The sequence below is a fragment of the Saccopteryx bilineata genome, chromosome 5 (assembly GCF_036850765.1).
Source record: "Saccopteryx bilineata isolate mSacBil1 chromosome 5, mSacBil1_pri_phased_curated, whole genome shotgun sequence".
NCBI lineage: Eukaryota > Metazoa > Chordata > Mammalia > Chiroptera > Emballonuridae > Saccopteryx > Saccopteryx bilineata.
This window is the reverse complement of record NC_089494.1, coordinates 251,264,653-251,289,265: the sequence shown is the minus strand read 5'-3', so window position 1 is coordinate 251,289,265 and position 24,613 is coordinate 251,264,653. Positions and strand designations below refer to the sequence as shown.

Here is a 24,613-nt window from a genome sequence, read left to right as displayed (position 1 = left end):
GGTGTAGTGCTCTAGGATGTCCTCGTCAGTGCTCTAGGATGTCCTCGTCAGTGCTCTAGGGTGTCCTCGTCAGTGCCTTTAGGATGGACTCGTCAGTGCTCTAGGATGTCCTCGTCAGTGCTCCAGGATGTCCTCATCAGTGCCTCTAGGATGTCCTCGTCAGTGCTCTAGGATGTCCTCATCAGTGCTCTAGGGTGTCCTCGTCAGTGCCTTTAGGATGTCCTCGTCAGTGCTCTAGGATGTCCTTGTCAGTGCTCTAGGATGTCCTCGACAGTGCTCTAGGGTGTCCTCATCAGTGCTCTAGGATGTCCTCGTCAGTGCTTTAGGATGTCCTCATCAGTGCCTCTAGGATGTCCTCGTCAGTGCTCTAGGATGTCCTCATCAGTGCCCTGGGATGTCCTCGTCAATGCCTCTAGGATGTCCTCATCAGTGCCTCTAGGAAGCTACAGGCACTTCTTTTACATGTCTCCAGGTCTACCATGGAATTTCATAATCAAAGGCTTTCTATCTACTGTATTGGTCCTACAGCCTTCATTTTGAAGGTTGAATATGATATAATTCTTCCAGGATACAATACAAATGATATTTTGATGTGGGACCATGAGTTCAAGAGGAATAAGACAGGCTCTCACCAAGCAAAACTCAGTTATTCCATCACTCTGTATAATGATTAGGAAAGCCATCTTACATAAAATCTATTTCTGCCCTGGCCACTTGGCTCAGTGATAGAGCATCAGTCCAGTGTGTGGAAGTCCTCGGTTCAATTCCCAGCCAGGGCACACAGGAGAAGTGCCCATCTGCTTCTCCACTCTTCTCCTCCCTTTTCTCTCTATCTCTCTCTTCCCCTTCCTTGCTTCATTGGAGCATAGTTGGCCTGGGTGCTGAGGATGGCTCCATGGCCTTGGCCCCAGGTACTAGAATGGCTCCGGTTGCAACAGAGCAACACCCCAGATGGGCAGAGCATCACCCCTGGTGGGCTTGCCAAGTGGATCCCAGTGGGGCATATGTGGGAGTCTGTCTCTCTGCCTTCCAGCTTAATACTTCAGAAAAATACCAAGAAAACCACATTATTTCTAAAATTCTAAGTTGTACCACTGTGCTCCATTTTGGGGTAGAGAAATAAAAGAGTTCCAAATTTTATTTCATGCAGATTTTTAGTTTGGAAAGAATCCTAAAGGGATTCCAGGGTCAATAGAAAGAGAGATCACCCATTTTATACCCATCATTGGATCGTATGAGCCATCTCAGACACACATATTTTGTTCAGGCATAAGCTAATTAGAGGTAGAGATAGAAATAAGACTCAGAGCTTCAAACTGAATCACCCTGCTTGTGGCCTTGGGACAGGCCATTAAAATTGACATGTGGACAAAGTTCTAACCCAGGTAAGGCTCATATCTTCCTTTACTTGGCTAGCCAGTGAACTCTTACTTCTCGTTCAAGTTTTGATTCAATTGTCTGTTCCTCTGGAAAGCCCCCTTGAACTTCCCAGGAGAGCTAAATTACACCCCCCTACCCCAGCATCCTTTTCTGCTTCCAAACAAGGGCTTTTGAGCCTATCTTCTCACTGAGACAGTCAACTCCCGAGGGCAGAAACTGTGTGCTGCTTATCTCTGGGCCATCACCCCTAGCCTGGAGTCTGGCGCATAATAGCTGTTCAGTGGATACTTGTTGAGTGAGTAATGAACAAATTGTGCCTCTCGAATGTTGGGACCAAATGTGGAGCCACAGAGCTCACTGGTAAAGAGAAACAGTTCAGCCCTGGCCGGTTGGCGCAGTGGTAGAGCATCGGCCTGGCTTGCAGAAGTCCCGGGTTCGATTCCCGGCCAGGGCACACAGGAGAAGTGCCCATCTGCTTCTCCACCCCTCCCCCTCTCCTTCCTCTCTGTCTCTCTCTTCCCCTCCCACAGCCGAGGCTCCACTGGAGCAAAGATGGCCCGGGCTCTGGGGATGGCTCCTCGGCCTCTGCCCCAGACGCTAGAGTGGCTTTGGTCGCAACAGAGCGATGCCCTGGAGGGGCAGAGCATCGTCCCCTGGTGGGCAGAGTGTCGCCCCCTTGTGGGCGTGCCGGGTGGATCCCGGTCGGGCGCATGCGGGAGTCTGTCTGACTGTCTCTCCCCGTTTCCGGCTTCAGAAAAATACAGAAAAAAAAGAAAAAAAGAAAAAAGAGAAACAGTTCATGGCCTCTCCCGCCCCGCCACTGCTAATGGATAAGGCTGAGCTTAAATTCACATCCAGTGCTCTTCTGTCTTTGCAGGGCGGCATGATTGAACTGCTGCTCTTCTTTTCAGACAGACTGGCAAGTTCTATACGCCATGATGTTGGAGTCCCCAAAGTGTAGGTAGAGAGGTATTTCATGGCCTTCACTGGGCGTTCCATAAGGAATTGTATTATCTAAATAACTATTGATCACAGCTTATAAAATACTGCAAATCTGTGTAAATTAAAAAGACTGAGATCAGTCATTGGTGGGCAGTGCCTGGTTAAGTGTAAGAGAAGACCAGTTCTTTCAGGGACTTGCAATTTTCTAATTGCACTTGCTGGGGAAGCTTATTAAAGCATTGCAGGTGCAATGTTTTATCACAGAGTAGTGAACCTTTGAAAGATATGCATAATAAACAGAGTTTGAAATATGTTTTTATTCCAGGCCATATGGTCCTGTCTGGAGCCTTCCCGGATCTTTGGGTCAGTTCACTGTTGAAAGATGGGCTTTGCAAGGACCTGCCTCTCGGAGCAGCTGTCAGAGCTTGATCAGGACGAATCTGCTTTCACACGATTATTTATTTTATGTGCCTTTCGGAAACGAACCCAGCCTTGCTCGGGAGCCGAAATGTGCTGAGCGAGGTCTCTTCCCTGAACAGCTTGTGGCCATATCACCAAGCCATGTCCTTCCTTGTCCTTAAAAAGCAGACGAGTGAGACTTGTACAATAGGCCAGGACTAGCAGTCTGGGTGAAGTGTGCCCACCTGGGCTTGAACTTAGTGCCAGCAATATGAAAGCTTAACACGGTGGCATTTTAAAGAGGCATCCTTGTTCTTTTTTCTTATCTCGCCGTTGTTATTCATTTCTTTCTATCTTTCAAATCTGTGCAAGTCTCATGACTGCTGTATCCAAGCACTTGAAGTATTTTTGTGGTGTTATTGTGGCAAGAAAAATGCTAACACTTGCTTCCTCTTACTTAGTCATTAACAAAAGGTGTCATTGACTCTTCTGAGAATAGCTTTTTAAGGAGCATTTAATATAATGTATTCACCATTTATTGTATATGTATAGGAATATGAGTAAATGACAAGGGACATGATCTCGGAGTCAGGTGATCCAGGAAACAAATATTCTAGCATACAAAATGAGCAGTGAGTTGATCAGCATGGAATAAGATATGTCTTTCTCTTTATTTGGACAAGGTGAGTATGGAGTCGAAGTTTGTCAGCTGGGTCCAGAAAATAATCTTGCCTTCTTGAGAACTACCGTGTTCTCTATATTCTTTTCACCCATGGTGCCTATTCTTGTACTGCTAACATTATGTTCAGTATTCAATATCTATTTGTAGTCATCCTTTATTTAAGCGATATTCAATAAACCCCTGCCCTTCACCAGTGGCTGCTATGCTAAGCTTCGGGAATAGAAGAGCCATATGTAATTCTTGCCCCCATGGGTCTTAGAGTCTGGACTCCAAGGCAGACACTGAGCAAGTAGTTAATTCCACGTCTTCTTCATCTTACAAAGGGAAGTTAAGGGTGTTAAGTAAATGCACGTAGCTGGGAATCTATGTGACATCTTTGCTCCTCTACTTGACTACTTGACCTTGAGGGCAAAGTCTCTGTTTGGTTCCCCACATCCCCATGAGAATCACTTGGCCTAAAACAGTAATTTGTGTATAATGGATACTTAATAAAGTATTTTGTGGTTGTAAAGAGAAAAGAAAGAAAGAAGCTAAGAGGTATTAGTATTAGTCTACTTATTGAGGATATGGTTTGACAAAGTGCAGTTCTAAAGCCTTACATCGGCAAGACTACACATTTCACTCCTTTGTCCTCACATGCAGCTATAACAGTTTTTAGTCACCCATGCTACCTGTTTTTCCACTGATGGAGCCACAGAACCTAGAACTCAGCCTTTTACCTGTGCATAGTGTAGTGGAATAATCCATTGTGTGGCCTTGGATGGGAACACAGCCAACAAGAAAAGAATGTTTTGCCAAGAGAATTGTTTTGTGACTTGAAGGCGGGTCACTGAAACAGGTCTATGTGACTGAAGGCGGTTGCTGGGCTTTTTTCTCAGTAAAACATTCTCATAAGATTTCTGTTTCTTTCAAGGGTATCCCTTGAGATAAAGAGAGGAATGTTGTGGGAACCATCAAAGCAACAGCAGTTAATGCCTTTTGATATTGTATTGTTATTAAGCTATCATGCAGATGTATTCCATGTCTCTTTAAGTAAAGGTTATGCTTGATGCTATGCCAATTTCTAAGTAAACAAGCTTTTTGAAATCTTGTGAATAAAAATAGGACACAGCGCACACTCGGCACCATCTGCCTGAGCAAGTGGTAGCCCTTTGCTAGTCCACGATGATTTTGTCTGCTGATCTCTCTCTCTCTGCTCCCCCGACTCACAACAACAGCGTAGAAATATGGGACTCTGGTATTTCCGTGTGGGGCACAGCTACTTTCTTTGAGTGCTAATTTTTAGATGTCTATAGATTAAAGATAGGCTATCTAGATACAGGTGGATCAATATTCTTTTTTTTTTTTTTTTTTTTTTTTTTTTTACAGAGGCAGAGATAGACAGGGACAGACAGACAGGAACAGAGAGAGATGAGAAGCATCAATCATCAGTTTCTCGTTGTGCGTTGCGACTTCTTAGTTGTTCATTGATTGCTTTCTCACATGTGCCTTGACCGTGGGCCTTCAGCAGACTGAGTAACCCCTTGCTGGAGCCAGCGACCTTGGGTCCAAGCTGGCGAGCTCTTTGCTCAAGCCAGATGAGCCCGCGCGGGACCTCGGAGTCTCGAACCTGGGTACTTCCGCATCCCAGTCCGACGATCTATCCACTGCGCCACCACCTGGTCAGGCTGGATCAATATTCTAATGACCTAAAAAGTAATAGCTGTTCCAAAGTGTGTAGCTCAGGCCTAGGGATGATGAAGTCATGTGATGGAATGTTTTTTTCTTGGGTTCCATTATGGTACCCAAGGGGCTTATGGGACCAAAACCCACTATTCAAGCTTAGCACCAGGACCAAGAGAGTAGAATGACAAAGCTTGCTACAGGAAAGGGGAAACACTCAGGAGGACTCCCCTAGAATAACATCCAAGAGCCCAATAAAGGGTTTTTTGAGATAGATCAGAAACCAGAGGTAAAGTGTGGCGGCGGCAGCTGAGGTCCTGGAGAAGCTTTTGGAAAATATCAGACAGCGGGAGGCCAGAGGAAAGGGACGGGAAATCTCAGGTCCGAATGGGTGGAGAGTCGGAGTAGCCAGGTTGGGACTGGAAACAGGAACTGGTTTCCCATCGGACAGGGACAGCCAGGAGCACAGTAACCAGGAACAGGTGCTGCGTGGGGACACGGAATCAATGGCTATTGAGGTCTTGGTTGTTCAACTTGGAGATGCTAGGATTCTCAGACCCAGAAGTGAATTGGAGAGAAAATTTCAAGAGGAGTGAGAAGCCCAGTATGCCTGAAGAGTGACCAGTAGATGACAGGAAGGAAAAGATGGAGGAGAGCTGGGCAAACCCAATCCCATAGGTTCCTAAGGGTCATATAAGGAGTTTAAACTTGGCACTAAATGAAATAGACAAACATTGAGTGGGGCAGTTAAACAGGGGAAGGCTGTAAGTCAAATTGGTTTTTCAGAGATTTACACTTTCTGGCTACATTGTGTGCTAGAGTTGTGACAGAGAGGCCAGTGAGAAAGCTGTTGTGCCAGTTTAGAGGGGCAGAGGAGAGGACAGAGGCAGAGCCAGCCACAGGTGGGCAGGCCAGGAGGACAAGGATGAGGGCATACTCCCAGGCACTGGTTCTGAAGAACTCGGTGGATGGTGCCATTTGCTGGGATTGGAAAAACTATGATGGGGTGGGTTTGAGAAGTGGGAGGAAAATCAAGAGTCTGTTTTACACACAAATTGCATTTACTTATTTAAATTTTTTTAAAATAAGTTATTAAAGGTTAAATTTAATTTGAAAAATTTTCATAATTAAAATTTGTTTTAAAGTATTTTAAAATCTTTATTTTTAAATATAAAATCTAAATTTCCAGGTGTACAATTCAGTGACACTAAGTACATTCACCTTGTGGTGCAGCCGTCACCCCAAATCCTGTCCAGAACATTCCATCTGCCCCAAACTGACACACTGCACCCATTCAACAGTAACTCCCCATTGCCTCCTCCCCTCAGTCCTGGTCACTAGTAGTCTACTTTCTGTTTCCGTGAATTTGACACATTAGGTAACTCAGATAAGTGGAGCTTTTTATGTTTAACTTACTTCACTTCGATAATGTCTTCAAGGTTCACCCATTTTTTTTTTCTGAAGCTGGAATCGGGGGGCAGTCAGACAGACTCCTGCATGCGCCTGACCAGGATCCACCCGGCACACCCACCAGGGGGCGATGCTCTGCCCCTCCGGGGCATTGCTCTGTTGCGACCAGAACCCCTCTAGCATCTGAGGCAGAGGCCATGGAGCCATCCCCAGTGCCCGGGCCATCTTTGTTCCAATGGAGCCTTGGCTGTGGGAGGGGAAGAGGGAGACAGAGAGGAAGGAGAAGGGGAGAGGTGGAGAAGCAGTTGGGCGCTTCTCCTGTGTGCCCTGGCCAGGAATTAAACCCGGGACTTCCACACGCCAGGCCAACACTCCACCACTGAGCCAACCGGCCAGGGCCTAATTCACCCATGTTTTAAAATGATCAAATTCTTTTCTTTCTAAATACTGAATAAGAAATATTCCATTGTAGATATGTACCACATTTTGTCTTCCCATTCATCCAGTGATGGACAATTGGGTTTCAGCTATTGTGAACAATGTTGTATTAAATGTTAGTGTACAAACAATCCAATAAAAAAATGGGAAGAGGATATGAATAGACACTTCTCCCAGGAAGAAATACAAATGGCCAACAGATATATGAAAAGATGCTCATCTTCCTTAGCTATTAGAGAAATGCAAATCAAAACGGCAATGAGATACCACCTCACCCCTGTTCGATTAGCTGTTATTAGCAAGTCAGGTAATAGCAAATGTTGGAGAGGCTGTGGAGGAAAAGGAACCCTCATACACTGTTGGTGGGAATGTAAAGTAGTACAACCATTATGGAAGAAAGTATGGTGGTTCCTCAAAAAACTGAAAATAGAACTACCTTATGACCCAGCAATCCCTCTACTGGGTATATATCCCCAAAACTCAGAAACATTGATACGTAAAGACACATGCAGCCCCATGTTTATTGCAGCATTGTTCACAGTGGCCAGGACATGGAAACAACCAAAAAGCCCTTCAATAGATGACTGGATAAAGAAGATGTGGCACATACACACTATGGAATACTACTCAGCCATAAGAAATGATGACATCGGAACATTTACAGCAAAATGGTGGGATCTTGATAACATTATACGAAGCGAAATAAGTAAATCAGAAAAAACAGGAACTGTATTATTCCATACGTAGGTGGGACATAATAGTGAAACTAAGAGACATTGATAAGAGTGTGGTGGTTACGGGGGGGAGGGGGGAATGGGAGAGGGATGGGGGGGAGGGGCACAAAGAAGACAAGATAGAAGGTGACAGAGGACAATCTGACTTTGGGTGGTGGGTATGCAACATAATTGAACGACAAGATAACCTGGACTTGTTATCTTTGAATATATGTATCCTGATTTATTGATGTCACCCCATTAAAAAAATAAAATTATTAAAAAAAAATGTTAGTGTACAAATATACACATTAAGTTCTAAGTGTCATTTAGACCCAGAAAGGAGGACTCAAATGGTCAGTTAGTTGTAGATTTTTGTAGGTTTGGGAAATACCTGAACTGGAGATATAGATTTGGAGTCATTGTAGAGTATTTGACTGGAGGACCCATGACCCAAATTTTGCGATAGCTGAGTCACAAATTCTACCCCTCCTCCCACATGGAGATAGATACACTTAGGAAACAAAGAAAGTAAAATAAAATTCTATTATTAGTTGGGTCTTGGGCCCCCTATTGTCTTTAGAAGTCTAGTGAGCTAGTCTAAACTATATGGCTTATTTTTATTTTTTTGGCTTAGATTAGAGGCAGCCTAGAGTGAATGTAAAGCCCAGAGTTAAAACAGGCTGAGAAGGACACAGTTTTCCCTAAATTCATCTTCAGAGCTCTGAACTTATCTTTCTAGTGGGATAAAAAGTAACATCACTAGACCAATCCTAGGAAATGGAACCAGATCAGCAGACAGCAGTTGCCACGCCTGTTCAGTCCTGGTCCTAAGCAAGTCAAGAAACATTGAGCCTGTCAAGAAATAAGGAAAGAAAGACTTTAAACAAAGTGTGGGCACTGGCAAAGTGTCCTCTAAGGGGGAGAGAGTCTGTGCCATCCTACCACTGACTTCAGGAGTACATGCAAGAGAGACCCCGCCCCATGTCAACTGGCCCCCTTTAAAACTGTCACCCCAGAAAAACTTGGTGCAATTACTGTCTTGTAAATTGATTGCTACTCTTTCTTACTGGGGGCAAGTTTCTTGGTTTTGATCCTGAATTTTTTTCTGGGGAGATATAAGGGGATTATAGAAGATGTGAAAAAGCCTTGAGCTTTCCCACTATAACTACCTCGCCCAGATCTTGCTCTTCAGAGACTGATGTTACAGGTGCCTCCCTTACCCCCACCCACTTGCTGCTGTCCATATGTCTGGCCCTGTGCTTCCCATAGTGGCTCTGACCCTTGGATGTCATCCTCAGTCCCAGATTTGCAATCTTTCTGGATTTGCAATCTTGTTGTGTTATTGTGATATAAGGACCACGAACGTTGGAGTCAGGCAGCCGTAGGATTCATTTCCAAATTCTCCCCTTTGAGTGTGGCTTTAGTCAAATTACATCCCCAGAAAGTGTCACCTATGGTTGTATCATGTCAAGGACATAGGACATTTCTGGCCCTCCTTCTCAATGTCTCCTTTCAGGTTATCTTTAAATGGTGGAATACCTTTAAAAGATGGAATACTGTAAGTCCTATCTTTAAATGATAGAATATCATAAGTCTTACACAAGAATGTCATTTTTTTCTTCAATAAATTCTGCTCAACAACTATGATTCCCATTGCCATCTCGACGTGATAGCTTCGAAATTTACATTTCTATCCCAGACTCTAGCTTGAGCTCTTTATTGATTTATTCAACAATCTGTTCAGCTCTTCATTTGGAAGCCAAAAATGGTAACTAAAAGTCACCATAACCAAAACTGGATTTATTATCTTCCCTGCCTTTTTTTCCAAAACCTATCTGTGTCCAGTGTTCTACCTCAGAGACCCACAGCATTATCCATTATTACATCGTGCTAGATTTGCTACCTTATCTCCTTCTCCACTGATCTCCCGGGAAATGTTCAACCCTGTTGATCTTATCTGAGCATCTGTTGAATCCCTCTGATTCTTTCTGTCTTCGCTTATGCCCCTGGCGCCCACCCCCGTCATCTCCCTGGTGATTTACCGCAGTCACTCCTAAACGCTCTCTCAGATTCCATTCTTGCTACACTCAAATCTGTTCTCCACAGTGATCCCAGGAATCTTCTAAAAATGCAGATTTGCTGAAGTCGCTCTCTTGCTTAAACTCCTTCAGTGACATTTCACTGCTGTTAAGATAAAGACCGAAATTCTTAAAATTTTTGGAAGGACCTCCATGTCTCAGGCCTTGTCTTGTGTGGCTTTCACCTGATTAATTCTTTTTTTCTCCTTCGGCTGTTTTGAGATACATCTGATGTAGAACATTGTGTGAGTTTCACATGCACACTGTGCCGATTTGATAGGCTTACATATTGAGAAATGTGGCATTAGCTAACACCCCCCCCCCATCACCTCACGTAATTACCATTTATTTCTCGGGGTGAGAACATTTAAGTTCTAGTCTCTTAGCAACTCTTGAGTCTGTAATACAGAACTGTTAATACTAATCACCGTACTGTACATAAATCTCCCAAACCTACTCATCTTAAAACAGGAAGTTTGCGCTCTTTGAGTGACATCGCCCCATGACCCCCACCCCCAGACCATGGTAACTGCCATTCTAGTCTCTGTTCCCACAAATTCCTGATATGAGCCACTGAACCCTCTCCTGTAAGTTCCTTGCATGTACCATGAGCTTTCTCATATCTGTTCTCTCACACATGCTGTTCTTTTTCTTGAAATCCTCTTGTCCTTCATCGAGTCAAAAAAATCTGTCAAATTTCCTTTCTGTCCAGCACTTGTTGAATATACTTGCTACATTTGAGGAGTGTCCAGACTTAGAAATTTTGTCTAGGCCAGGTATCAAAGGACATTCTCCCGGTGTCTCTGGAGCAAGAATACAGACACTAGTCTCTGCCTACCAGACTTATCAACGTGAGAGTTCCATTTGAAGGTGACCAGCCTGTGGAAGGCAGAATGCGTTGGCGCTGGTGAGGATGCCACCAGGGACATCCAGCTTTGGAGGATGACAGTGGTTGCCACGTCTAGTTTCTGGTGCAGAGGTGGCTGAGGTGCTGGTGGCTGCCGTGGTGCAGCAAAGGCAGCTGTTGACAGCACCCAGAACTGTGGGACCCGGGGCTCACTGGGTTGTTAGCAGTTAAGGCCGTTTCCTCCACCCCTCCCCCCAGTTCGGCAGTGTGCTTTTGGGCACGGTTCCCGAAAGCTCCATTGGAGCCTAGTTCTGGAGCGTGACCCCTCCCATGCTTCATCAGCCTGGGTGAGCTTTTGTTGCTGACAGCTAAGAAAGCGCTCTGGCTGGTCGCAGTGGAGAATTCCGACCAATTCTACAGCTCTCGGCGCTAGTTCTTCCAGGAGACGGCCCCGTTCACCCCTTCCCCACCCTGGTGGCTGAGCTGTATCTTCCACGATGGCAGGTTATCAAGACTCAGTAGCATCACGGCTTGGCCTGCAGCCTCTGTTGTTAACCTGCCTGGGTTCCACCCTCTCAACTCTCCTACCCACTTGATATGTGAATTTGGTCAAGGATACCTAACCTCAGTGTATCAATCCCCTTTTCTGTAAGATGGAGACAAGGATGCGATCAAGTGCAGAGGTCTACGGAATGAATACAGGCACGAATCCCTTGAAGTCATACCAAAATGCTCAATAAATGTTAGCACCTAGGTTCTTTCCCACAGTTTCCTCTTCTTTCTTTCGTGATACCTTGCGCAGATCGTCATTAAGGGCTTATAGGATGGCAATAATTGAGATAGGTAGGTCCCATGGGCTGTTAAGCTCTTTAACAATGGGCTGTTTATTCCTTTCACAATTATATTCCCAATTCCTAGCACAGTATATTTTTCTATTTTTTATTTTTTTGTATTTTTCTGAAGTGAGAAGCAAGGAGGCAGAGAGACAGACTCCCACATGCATCCAACTGGGATCCACCAGGGGGCGATGCTTGGCCGCTCTGGGCAGTTGCTCCATTGCAACCGGAGCCATTCTAGCACCTGAGGTAGAGGCCATGGAGCCATCCTCAGTGCCTGGGCCAACTTTGCTCCAATGGAGCCTTGGCTGCAGGAGGGGAAGAGAGAGATAGAGAGACAGGAGAGGGGGAAGGGCAGAGAAACAGATGGGTGCTTCTCCTCTGTGTCCTGACTGGGAATCGAGCTTGGGACTGATGCTCTACCACTGAGCCAGCTGGCCAGGGCCCTAGCACAGTATATATTTATTTGACAAACGTAGGGTGGATGTCCCAGAACCCTTGAGCGATGCGATCCCCGCTCTGACCACTCCAAGGCAGGGAGCTACAGCGCCGCCAGGCTCCTGGCAGCCTCCCTGGCACAGCCTTGGCTTGAGTGATTTATTCCTTGTGACCCACAGCTGACCCGTTCCCACTGAGCACAAGGCTGCCCCAGATGCTCTGCTTTCCCTCCATGCCCCGATTTCTCTGGTTCTCAGCACTGAGCATTTTATGCTGACTCTTTGCCCTCTGGAAGCTGTTGGAGGCCAGATGGGAGGAAGAGAAAAAACAGGCTTCATTCATTGCCCTCCCAGACTCTGAGAGAAATAACAGCGTCAACAGTAACAGCAAGTGTGTGTATTGAAGGGTCCTCTATAAACTGGGTGTTACTCACTGAGCTTTATACAGAGTAATTTATTGAATACCCACTCCAATCCTAGGGGGAAGATACTCAAGTCCTCATTTTATAGAAGAGGAGAGTAAGTCTCAGAGGGAGATAAAAGAAGGAAGGCAGGAAGGAAGGAAAGCAAGAAGTCAGAAGGCAGGAAGAAAGGAGGGAAGGAACTGAGGAAAGGAAGGAAGAAAGGGAGGGGGGAGGAAGGAAGGAAGGAAGGAAGGAAGGAAGGAAGGAAGGAAGGAAGGAAGGAAGGAAGGAAGGGAGGGAGGGAGGGAGGGAAGAAAAGAGGAAGGAAGGAAGAAAGGGAGGAGGGGAGGAAGGAAGGAAGGAAGGAAGGAAGGAAGGAAGGAAGGAAGGAAGGAAGGAAGGAAGGAAGGAAGGGGAGAAAAGAAGGGAAGGGGAAAAGGATGGAAGCTTTCTTGGTGGAAGAGAGCTTCACCTGCTGCGAACTTTGGTTTCCATAAGAACTTCTCTCTGGCAGCGAAAGTAACTGCAAAAGTAATATTGATGGAGAAATTATATAATCTGACACTGAATATGTAACTATCCTCAGAGCAGCTTTATAATTCAGATATTTTTACATGATCCCTTTCCAGAGCTTGCTATTTGTAGCTCCCCCCCCCCAAAGTCTAATGTAGGTATCAGGAACAATACAAATAATTAAGAAATCTGTACAGCTTGTTTCTGGTTAATTGGCATTTTCCTATAAAATATTTAAAAATTAGCCTTTGGTTTTCAAAGACACTGTTTCTCAGAAAGTCCGTTTCTGCTACCAGGCATTCCCTTGTGCAGGTGGGGCCCCTGCATTGGGATTATTTGAGCATTTTCACAGATGCTGTCCAGCCATCAATATTCACCTGGAAAGGGGGGGTGCTTACTGTGCATTTTCTATGTTTAGATCTTCCTGATGTTGTTTTATTTTATTTGTCTCCAAAGAAAGGGGAAACAGCCGGTGTGCCGGTTCTAAAACTGTCCTCCAATTGTAGTGCTCATAGGCATTTTACCCAAACTCGGGGAAAGACATTTTTCAAGTTACTGTGTGAGGCAGTTGCCAGGAAAGCTGCTTCGTCCTGTGCCCTGGGCAGGTTTTCTGTCTCTGGCTTTGAGAGGCTTTGCAAGAGGTTCCCATCAGCCCTCTGCGGGATCAGGTGGGTGCGGTGCGGCTGCATCTAGCGGGCACCCCACAAGTGCTTTTGTCTCCTGTGGCTGCCCTAACAAATGACTGCATGCGTGGGGGTGGCAAACAACAGAAATGTATGCTCTCACAGTTCTGGAAGCCAGAAGCCTGACATTCAAGCCGCAGTAGGACTGAGTCCTTCTGCCGCCTGAGGCAGAGCCTGCTTCTTGCTCCTCTCATCGCCTATGGCGGCCGTCCTGGCATCCCTTGGCTTGTGGACAGAGCTCTCCTCTGCCTTCTCTTCTTTTTATAAGGACACATGTCATTGGGTTTAGGACTCACCATTTACAAGGATGATCTCATCTTAAAATCCTTAACTTGTCCTGGCTGGTTGGCTCAGCAGTAGAGCATCAGCCCAGCATGTAGAAGTCCTGGGTTTGATTCCTGGCCAGGGCACACAGGAGAAGGATTCATCTGCTTCTCCACCCTCCCCCTCTCCTTCCTCTCTATCTCTCTCTTCCCCTCCCACAGCCAAGGCTCCACTGGAGCAAAGTTGGCCTGGGCACTGAGGATGGCTCCATGGCCTCCACCTCAGGCCCTAGAATGGCTCCAGTTGCAATGGAGCATTGCCCCCCTAGTGAGCATACTGGGTGGGTCCCTGTTGGGCACATGTGGGAGTCTGTCTCTCTGCTTCCTGGCTTCTCATTTCAGAAAAATATAAAAAAAACCCAAAAACCTAAATTACATTTGCAAAGGTCTCTTCCAGATAAGGTTACATGTGCAAGCTTGTAATAGACAGATCTTCTGTGGGCACAGTCCATCAACCCATTCCACACCATGAGTTGAGAGGGTGGCTCATGATCCACTGGGGGAAGGCTAGCTCTGACTAAGCAGTGGGATAACAGGGCATTTGGGGGTTATTTTGGTTTATGTATTTTTAAAAATTTATTTAAAAATTTATTGGGTTGACGTGATTTCAAGTGTCCCACTCAATACAGCACCGTCTACACCGTGCATCATGCCCGCGCTGCCCCATGCAAAGTCTCTGTCCACCCCTCCCCCTCCTTTGCCTGCTTCCCACTCTCTCCACCTCCCTGTTTACCTCTGGCTGTCGCTACCTGGTTGTCTGTATCTATGTGTTATGTATCATATTTCCCCACATATAAAACACTCCCATGTATAAGACGCACCTTAATTTTGGGGTCTGAAATTAGAAAAAAAAATGTATTATATAAAGTTATTGAACTCGAGTTTTACTCATCATAAAATTCATACAACTCCTCATCACTATCAAAACTCCCACCCATTAGCTTGTCCTCATCTGTGTCTGATGACCAATCTCTGTCTTCATCTATTGCCTCATTCTCAGTTCCATCCATGGCATTGGAAATGCCACAGCCACTGTGTAAGACACACCCAGTTTTTAGACCCCACATTGTTCGAAAAAAAAGGTGCGTCTTATATATGGTGGAATACAGTATCTATGATTTTGGCTAATGCCTTCCCTTCTTTGACCCAGTTCCCCTGTCCCCCTCTGGCAGGTTTTGAGTGCCCCCTGTCCCTAGCAGTCAGCACCGCCAGCTGAGGCTCTCAGGAACCACGCATTTCTGGAAGATGGTATGACCTGCCTTGCACAGAGATGTGGCTCTTCGCCCAGATGGCTTTGACTCCTAGGGAGAGGGGCTGAGGGCGATTCTCCACCATTTCCAAGCCTGACTAGGTATGTCCCTGGGGTTGGAAACTGTTCAAAAAGTTGTCATGGATTATGAGAGCTTCTACGAGACTTAGGAGCCTTGATGAAGTATAAAAAATCACTCAGGGAGTTTATCAAAAACAGAAATCCTCAGTCTCAGCCTGTTGGTTTGCTAGGGTTGTCATAGTGTCATGCTGTCATACTGTAGTGTCATACTGGAGGGCCACAGACTGGGTGGCCTAAACAACAGAATTTTCTCACAGTTCTGGAGGCTGGGAGTCCAGGATCAAGGTACCAGCAGGTCTGATTTCTTCTGAGGTCTCTCGTTTTGGCTTGCTTTCGGGTCACCATCCTCCAGCTGTGTCCTTGCTGGTCTTTCCTGTGTGTGCGTGTACGCCCAGTGTCTCTCCCTCTTGTTTAAGGACACCAGCCATATTGGATTAGACTTCATTTTAATGTACTCTCCTCTTTAAAGAACTTTCTGGCCAAATAAGGTCATCTGCTGAGGTCCTGGAGGTTGGTGCTTCAGCATCGATATTTAGCCCGTAGCAGGGCCCCAAGAGATGCTGATTTTAGTAGGGTGAGCCCAGTGAAGTTTTTAAGCTATGTTCCAGGTGATTGCCACTGGTTCAGGTGGACAGATCTACACTCTGAGATGTCTGGGACGTTTGCTTTGACTCTGTGTCTTTACATCCTCCCAGTTCTTTCACACTACCTATTTAGCAATAATTTAGTGCAAATAGAAGACACTCCGGGACCCTTTGCAGTCATTCCCTGAGACCACTCCTGAACTCCGAGGTCACTGTCTCAGATATTTCCTTTCCGTTTCAGTGACCTTGAATCTGAGGCTGTTTTGAGTCCTGTCTTTTGTACCTGTTAGGACATCGACTTAGACACATACGACTTAGGATTTTGACTCCTATCGCCCTCCACGGGTGCTCTGCACATCTGGGCTAGGATTTGCTGCTCAAGAACTAATCCCCAGGACGCACCTCCCCATCTGACATCACATGGGTTCGAGGGCTTGAACACCTGAAACTCAGAGCTTTTGTGGGTTCCTCGGCACTCAGAGGAGGGGGGAAGCCAGGGGCCACTCTGGAGAAGAGAAACGAAGCTGCCAACTGATGTGAAGCACCCTGTGCTTTGGTTTTACACATCTGTTTATACCTGTATCCTCATCCTTAGACTGTTCTTTCTCAGGCTAAATGTTAGACACGTCAATGTATATTTATCCTTTGGATTCTGCATTCTCCTAAGTCTAAGTCACAGCCAGAGAGGGAAGCAGCAGAGACCCCTCATGGGCTGGGTGTTGTGCTGGGGCCATGCCATCACATATAATCCTCACAGCATGAGGAAACGAGGGGTCCTCCCACCTACACACTGCAGCCCTGGGTTTTTGATTCCGACCCGAGCATCTAGATGGTTGTCTTCTACGCCTGCCGCATCATTGTTATAGTTCCTGAGCCTTGAAGACAGTTCAGGTTCGTCTCTGTGATTTAAACACAGTTAACCCGGCTGTTTCTAGTCTGTCTGACAGTTCTAAGAACTGAGATCTTTGTGGGTTTGTTTCTGTTGTCTGTTCATTCTGGTGACTTTTTTTATTTTTAATGTCATTGTTTTTCTATGTCTGTCTGGTTCTATTTGACTATAGGCTGAAAATGACACTTAGAATATGTGTAAGAACAATTGGAGGTTTAGAATATAGGTATAGCCCTTTGGAAAGAATTTAAATATTCATCTTCCAGACACTCGGGGTACTATCAGTCTGCAGCCATCTCAACCTAGAACCCCAGGCTTGATAGATTGAACCACCAGGTGACTTGAGGATTTCCAATGACTAGTTTGCTTTTGGCTGCCCCTTATCCTGATAGTTTAGTCTTTGGGGGTCCTAGTTTTCAGTGCATGAGGTCTCATACTAGATTTTTGACATGCTGTGGCTGTGCTTTGACACTGACCCTCACCCCAGAAAATAAATATTCTGATACCCTAAGATTAGAAAATTCCATCAGGCTAACGTAGCTTCCAGGTCTACCAATCTCAGCATCTACCTTCCGCTTTGGCTTGGTAATTCCCTCCTAAATTGTCAGCTTTCCATTGTTTTTGAAGATTTGTTCTTAAAATTTTATACACTACATTTACTTGTTTTCATTCGAAGGGTTTGCTCAAGTAATGTGGCCTGCCATTACCTGACCACAGTGAGGAAGAGGCTATATTTTGTTCTTTCCTCATTCTTGTGGTTTTATCTGTTTCCTTCTCTGAGATCTGCTGCCCTTTGCTTGGTCCTAACCTCTCCACCGGTTCTTGTCATGGCGGCTTGGGTCTGTGGATTAGTGGTCCATCTGATAGCTTCATACTTACACCCTATTTGTGGATATCTTATATAAGTCCTAGGCAGTCTTGAAACAAGGCTGTCTCTGTTTGTAACCTGGGGGATATAAATTCAGCTGAGTCTGAATATCCAATTTCTAGCCTTTTGAAATGTGGCAAACACAGACATGATTGTGACACTTTATAAAACAGCAACTTCCTAAGATTCGGCCCAAGACTGAAACAATGAGCTTCTAAAATAAGCTGCATGAGTGCACGTATGTGTATGTGTGTGAATGTGTGGAGTAAAGAATTTGGTTTCTCCCAGAGGGTGGACTGGCCTTCGGCCTCAACTTCTGGGAAGAAATCTATGTCATTCCTGACAGAATGTCCTTGTTAGGATGGGAGCTGGTCATGCTAGAAAGATCAGTCCTGTGATAGAGGGTGGGGACTTTGAGTCACATAGTGTCACTTAACTTAGAGACTGAGTTCATCCACATTGGCCATCAGTCAACCATGATGATGTAACAAAGCCCAGTGATAGCTCAGGACACTGAAGCTCAAGGGAGCTCTCCTGGTTGGCAGCACTCTGAGTATTGCCACATGTCCACACCAGGAGGTGGCCTGTCCATGGTCCCGGGGGGGAGACATGTCCATACCAGGAGGTGGCCTGACCACGCTGCTGGGGGGAGGAGACATGTCCATACCAGGAGGTGGCCTGTCCACGCTGCTGGGGGGGGAGACATGTCCATACCAGGAGGTGGCCTGTCCATGGTCCTGGGGGGGAGACATGTCCATACCAGGAGGTGGCCTGTCCACGCTGCTGGGGGGAGGAGACATGTCCATACCAGGAGGTGACCTGACCACGCTCCTGGGGGGGGAGAGACAACAGAAGCCTTGTGTTTGGAGCCCCTCAGACACTGCCCCATGCGCGTCTTTCTTTGGCTGATGGTAATCCGTGTCCTTCCCAGTAATAAACCATCACTGTGTGAATAATGGGCTTCCGTGAGTACTGTGGGTCCTTCTAGCAAGTTGTTGAAACTGTGGGTGGTTTGGGGCCCTTTGAACTTTCATTTGGTGTCAAAAGTGAGGGCAGTCCAGTGGAGGACTCTGTCCTCCACCTTTTCACTTTGGCCAACACGGGGCAGTATATAAGGAGTGTGTCTATGTGTGTGCATGTGTGTGAGTACTGTGTCTGTAACACAACTGGCATGGGGTTCTTATTCGCACGGCCTGACTCTATAACATATGGGAAAGGCTGAGATACTTTTCTCTTTGCATCTTTATATTCAGCCTGCTATGTGACCCTTTCCACTGGCCTTTTAGTCCCAACCCAAGTCTGACCCCGTGGTAAGCGTCACCTTCATCTCAGCGTTGCTTTGTCCCCACCATCAGCTGCTGTAAGTTTGTGTTTGCTTCCAACTCCAGTGAAAGAAAGAAAGTGAACCCACAGAAGTGTGTGTTTTTTTCCCTACTAAGAGTTGGAACCTCATAAATCACGGTGACAAGAAACGAGATGATGGTCTCTTTCTGTTCTTGAGATTGGACGCGGAGAGGCCTGCGGGTTCCAGCGCGGCTTTGTCATTTTTCCCGCGGCGGCGCGGGGTGAAGGATTCCCGCAGGCAGGCTCCTCGGCCCGAACTAAGCAATTCTCTACTTGGATGTTCCTGCGATGAAAACGCAGAGACATCCACCGCCGGTGTCACGCGGGTGGTTTAGTACCTGCTGCGGAACTCCTGGCAGTTAACAATGACATTGTCGTGGCTTCCTTTCTGTTCCCTTCCAAGTGGGCAGGCATCGTTTTCGTCCCCTGGCGGAGCGCGAATCTGTCCTTTTGTACATGATCAGTGGGACTGTGCGTGTTTTCAGAAACTGTCTGGCTTTAAACCTGGCAGGTGTGCCTGTCGGGCCGGAGTTCTGCAAACGAGAAAGGAAATACACTGATTCTCACCTGTCCCCGATGGAATTACCAGGCCATCAAAGGAGGCAGTTGTTTGCTGGCCTGATATTTGCCTTTGATTGTTTGAATTCTTAGAGCTAGATCATCAAGAACTTGTTAGCTTTAAAAAAATGATTATTTAAAAGCACTGGTATTTTGCAGATTGTGGTTGACAGAGAGGGGAGGAGACACCTGGCTTTGTGGACAAGTAGGAGAAGAAGGAATAGCTAATACATGTTTTTTTGTTTGGGTTTTTTTTTTTTTTTTTTGTATTTTTCTGAAGTGAGGAGCAGGGAGGCAGAGAGACAGACTCCCGCATGCGCCCGACCAGGATCCACCCGGCATGCCCACCAAGGGGCAATGCTCTGCCCATCTGGGGTGTTGCTCCTTTGCAACCTGAGCCATTCTAGTGCCTGAGGCAGAGGCCATGGAACCATCCTCAGCACCCAGGCCAAGTTTGCTCCAATGGAGCCCTGGTTGTGGGAGGGGAAGAGAGAGAGAGAGAGGAAGGAGAGGGAGAAGGGTAGAGAAGCAGATGGGCACTTCTCCTGTGTGCCCTGGCTGGGAATCTAACCTGGGACTTGCACATGCTGGGAAGATGCTCTACCATTGAACTAGCCAGCCAGGGCCACTAATGAATGTTTTATTTCCTGAAAAGCCTCTGTGTGCTTGCATATTGTCTATTCTGCTTTCCAACAATTCTTTATCTTTTTTATTATTTTTTATTTTTTCTTCTTTTCCAAGTGAGAGGAGGGGAGGTAGAGACAGAGTTCCACATGCACCCTGACAGGGATCCACCTGGCAACCCCTGTGTGGGGCCGATGCTCTGCCCATCTCGAGCCATGCTGGCAACCAAGCTATTTTTAGTGCTTGAGACAGGTTCCACGAAGCTATCCTCAGCACCCAGGCCAATGTGCTCAAACCAATCAGGCCATGGCTATGGGAGGGGAAGAGAGAGAGACAGAGAAGAGGGAGGGGGAGGGGTGGAGAAGCAGATGGGCGCTTCTCCTGTGTGCCCTGACCGGAAATTGAGCCGAGAACATCCACACGCCAGGCCGATGCTCTACCATTGCGCCAAATGGCCAGGGACTATACTATATTTTAAAAGAGCTAACCAGCTTGGCTGGATTTCTGCCCCAAAGCCATTCGTAAGGCCTTTTCTAGGTTCAGCACTTGTCATGCCTCCATACGAAAAGGTAGAAGCATTATGCATCCTTTATCCTGTGAGGAACCTTTTTTCTACAGAATATAGACAGTAAAAAAAAAAAAAAAAATTCAAGGAAAATTTGGAGACCAAAACATATGGCCTTGTATGTGGATGTGATGCTTACAAGGGACCTAAAAATGCACCAAAGAAAAAATTAAGAGAATAGATTTTGCTTTGCTGAGACAAGAAGAGTTACCTTGGTTGAAAGCAATCTCCAATAATTTTAAAGTTTGATCAGTTAAATGTATCTTCATTCTCACCCAACTTATTTGAGAATCTGTCTGGCTTACAAAGGAAGCCTCCCTTTTAAATGTAGGCTTTGAATTGAGCAATGCAGATGAGCACACCCTGTAGACGTGGTTTATTATTTTAAAAAGGGAAATACTCAATGCGAAGATCTGCACAACCTCACATTGGAAAACATAGACTCAGTTCTGTGACTAAAGTGATGGACTCAGTGTAAAACTACTCAGAGAATTCTCTACATTCTGGTGTCTTTATACGGAGTCCCTATTTGGGCTTTGGGGCAGCCATGAATGAAATGGAATGTTGTGTTTGTATGTGTGTCTATTTGGGCGGGGGGTCCATTGCTTTGCTCTCAGAGGGCTTAAGCACCACTCTGGGCTAGACGGGCAAAGGAGATGCCAGAGCAGTTTCGTGCCTACGCTGTCTAGGCTGTAGGCACAGCCAGCGCTGCCTGCTGACCCTTTCCATTCTGGAGACTCTATTTCCAGAATTGTGAGATACGTCTCTGTTTGGTCCCGGGGACCCAAGCAAAGGGCTGGGGCTTCCTCAGTTGTGTTATTCTCCCCTCTTTGAGTTTACCAGTGGGCTTTCTGGATTATCCATAAGATATATTTAGATGCTAGGTGGTTCCTTTACCAAATAGAATTCTAGGCACTAGGAAGAAAGTGGTGTGTGTGTGTGTGTGTGTGTGTGTGAGAGAGAAAAGTAGTAGATATTGAAAAACTGTGTATGAGGTAAATGAATAAGTAAAACAAGTGTCAAATGAATAAAATCACCCAATAACTACCATAATATATCATTTAACTCCTTCAAAGAAGTCCCTGCTGGATTAAAACAAAAAATTGGGGGAGGGGATTGAGAGGCTGGGTTCCATTCCCCTTGTGATCTCCTACACAAGAGAGACACTCACACTGGTCATCAGTGAGTGTGTCTGTGTTCTCGAAGAACCTTCCCAGAAATGGTCATTGTCCCCCCCCCCTTTTTTTATTTCAGCTGTCCAACTTGATAATAAAGTCAATCTTAAACTGTATTGTGCATGGTCGCTTCTCGATAACTTTGAGTGGAGCCAGGGGTACAGCATACGGTTTGGTTTCTTCCACGTTGATTTGGAAGACCCTGCTAACCCAGAGTCCCTTACTCATCAGCCAACGAGTATGCCAAGGTCATTCAAAACAATGGCTCAGAGGGACATCTATAGAAAAGATGTCTGGGCAATATCACCTGGAGAAGAGGCCCTTTGAGTTTGTAAAGGAAATCTGCTTCTGTGAACCTTCAGATAACCTCAAGTTGCCTTTGTAATCAACAGGTCCTCCCAGCTGACCCGTGACTATGAACTTTGAACATGTAATACCTGGAGATGTATTTAATGATGGCCTCTGCTCTGCATGTTTTTGGATCAATGAGGATTTAAAAAAATATAATAGCAAACCACTGAAATTGATTTTTATATTAAGAAATCAGATAGACTTAGAAACTTCTATATAAATTCTTTAAATATTTTTTTAGAAAAAATAATGCAAAATATATTATGATTTGCAAACCTAACCGCAGACCACGTATTACAAAAATACTTGTTTACAAGCCTTTAGTTTTTCCCCCGGTTACATAAGCTATGATTTTCTACTTGATCCATAATTTTCCTGCTAGTTAATCTAATGTAAAAAAACAAAATTAAAAGTTAGCGACATGAGCCTGACCAGGCGGTGGCACAGTGGATTGAGCATTGGACTGGGATACAGAAGACCCAGGTTCGAGACCCTGATGTCGCCAGCTTGAGCGCGGGCTCATCTGGTTTGAGCAGGAGCTCACCAGCTTGGACCCAAGGTCGCTGGCTCCAGCAAGGGGTTACTCGGTCTGCTGAAGGCCTGCGGTCAAGGCACATATGAGAAAGCAATCAATGAACAACTAAGGTGTCACAACGAAAAACTGATGAGTGATGCTTCTCATCTCTCTCTCTGTTCCCATCTGTCTGTCCCTATCTATCCCTCTTTCTAACTCTCTCTCTGTCTCTGAAAAAAATAAAAATAAAAAAAGCAACATGATCTAGTTAAACATTCTAAAGGGATTAATTGATAACCTATTTAGTGAAATGAATGTGTTGATATATTTGGCATATATTATATCTATGCCTGAAAAAGTACACCTCTCTCTTGCCTGATGAGGTTTTGAAAACTAATAAATGAAACAAATTAGACTAAGAATGCCAGAAACAATATTTGAGTGTTGGTGTTTGGCAGGAACTGGCTTCCTACTGCACAGTAACACCAAATGAAAACTACTTTTCATGGTCTCTACTTTTGCGTACTGTATTCCTCATGTATAAGACGCACCTTTAAAAAAAAAATTAAGGTCTAAAAACCGAGTGCGTTTTATACAGTGGTTGTAGATTTTCTTACTTGCGTTTCCCGCTTTTTCACGCTTGTTTTTGAGCTCCTTGTTGAAGACAGTGAGTCGTCATGTCACCAGAGACAGATGAGGACAAGCTAATGGATGGGCATTTCGACAGTAATTAGGAGTAATTGTCTGAATTTTATGATGAATGAAACTTGAGTTCAATAACTTTATGTAATACATTTATTTTCAATTTTTGGGCCCCCAAATTAAGGTGCTTCTTATACATGGGAGTGTCTTATATGATACATAGGGCAATACAGTAATTTAAGAATTTTAAGATCCAAACGAACATTGATGACGCTCATGAACACGTGCATGCATTGACTGACCAGGAGTGTGGGCAGGGGAGAGAGTAATTCATCACACTGGTGGCTGAAATGTCTGAGATGTATATGGGGTCGAGTGGAGTTTGACCTTTTACTGAACTTTTTTAGTCATAGATGTATGGCTCCCTCTGGTTTTCATGTCTCTACTCCCAGCAAACCTTCACCTATGTGGCATTTGGACTCTCGCGTCCTTATTTACGTGGTATTTACTAAATGTTTATCTGGATCTCGGGCTCAAAACTAAGAAGTCCTATCACCCCATTTTGCAGACTGAGAAACTGAGGCCGCACTGATGGGCACTTTCCTAAAGTCACAATAGTACATATGTACTGGACCCAGCACTTCCTCTGGCATCAGCTCTGTGCTCTGCCTGGTACTATGAGTTGGGGGGCCAGGGGAGCCTTCTCTGTGTTTTTCGAATCGAGAAAGAAAAAAGAAGGAAAGGTATGGAGTTGCCTTATGCAGGAGGGAGTGCATAGGGGTTTCCTGTGTTCTCAGTCTGCTGCTGGAAGAAATGGCTCATAGGGCTTTTGGCTCTCCGCAGCTGCTATGTCATTTAAAAAAAAACACAAAAAACTGCGGTCAATTTCTGGCTTGTTTTCATGTTCATAATCGGGGGATTATTTACAGCAGAGAATACTCTCTCAGTAACTTTGGACAGAGCGAGAAAGAAATGTCGTAGTCGTTCAATAAACGTGGATGCACTGGGGGAAATTATATGAAGATTAAAATGGTATACACAGGAAATTCTATTACATCTTTTACACTGGTTTGTTATTTTTATTGTTCAATGAGACATTATCTCACAATTTGTGTTCATTTTAAAAGCACATTTCCAAATCTTATTTCATTCCTCTCCTATCCAGCCTGTCTTTTCCATTTTCACCATGCATCTTCCTTACAATTTATGCGTCCTCCTCTATTATCTTGCAAGACAACCGAATTTTTCCTTTTAATTAGCATGCTGCTTTGAATATTACTTATCCTAGGGCCTGTTTACAAGTTTTGCAACAGTACAAATGAGCACTGTACTTTGGTTACCAAAACAAGAAAATTAATAATCGCACTGTAAATAACGGGATCTGTCACGTCCAGTCCAGCCGGTGGAAGAAACGCTAGG

At 45.3% G+C, this 24,613-nt stretch overlaps 1 protein-coding gene across 1 annotated transcript in view; it reads left to right on the top strand.

Annotated features, from left to right (window-relative positions):
* The window catches only part of LOC136337734 (beta-glucosidase A-like), a gene marked incomplete at its 5' end in the record, with an annotated part of 129,793 nt that extends 107,822 nt beyond the window's left edge, over positions 1-21,971 (top strand). Inside the window, 2 exon segments of the mRNA XM_066279432.1 lie at positions 21,767-21,892; positions 21,895-21,971. Of these exon segments, the coding sequence (XP_066135529.1) occupies positions 21,767-21,892; positions 21,895-21,971 (203 nt within the window).
* Positions 21,972-24,613: the final 2,642 nt, after the last annotated feature.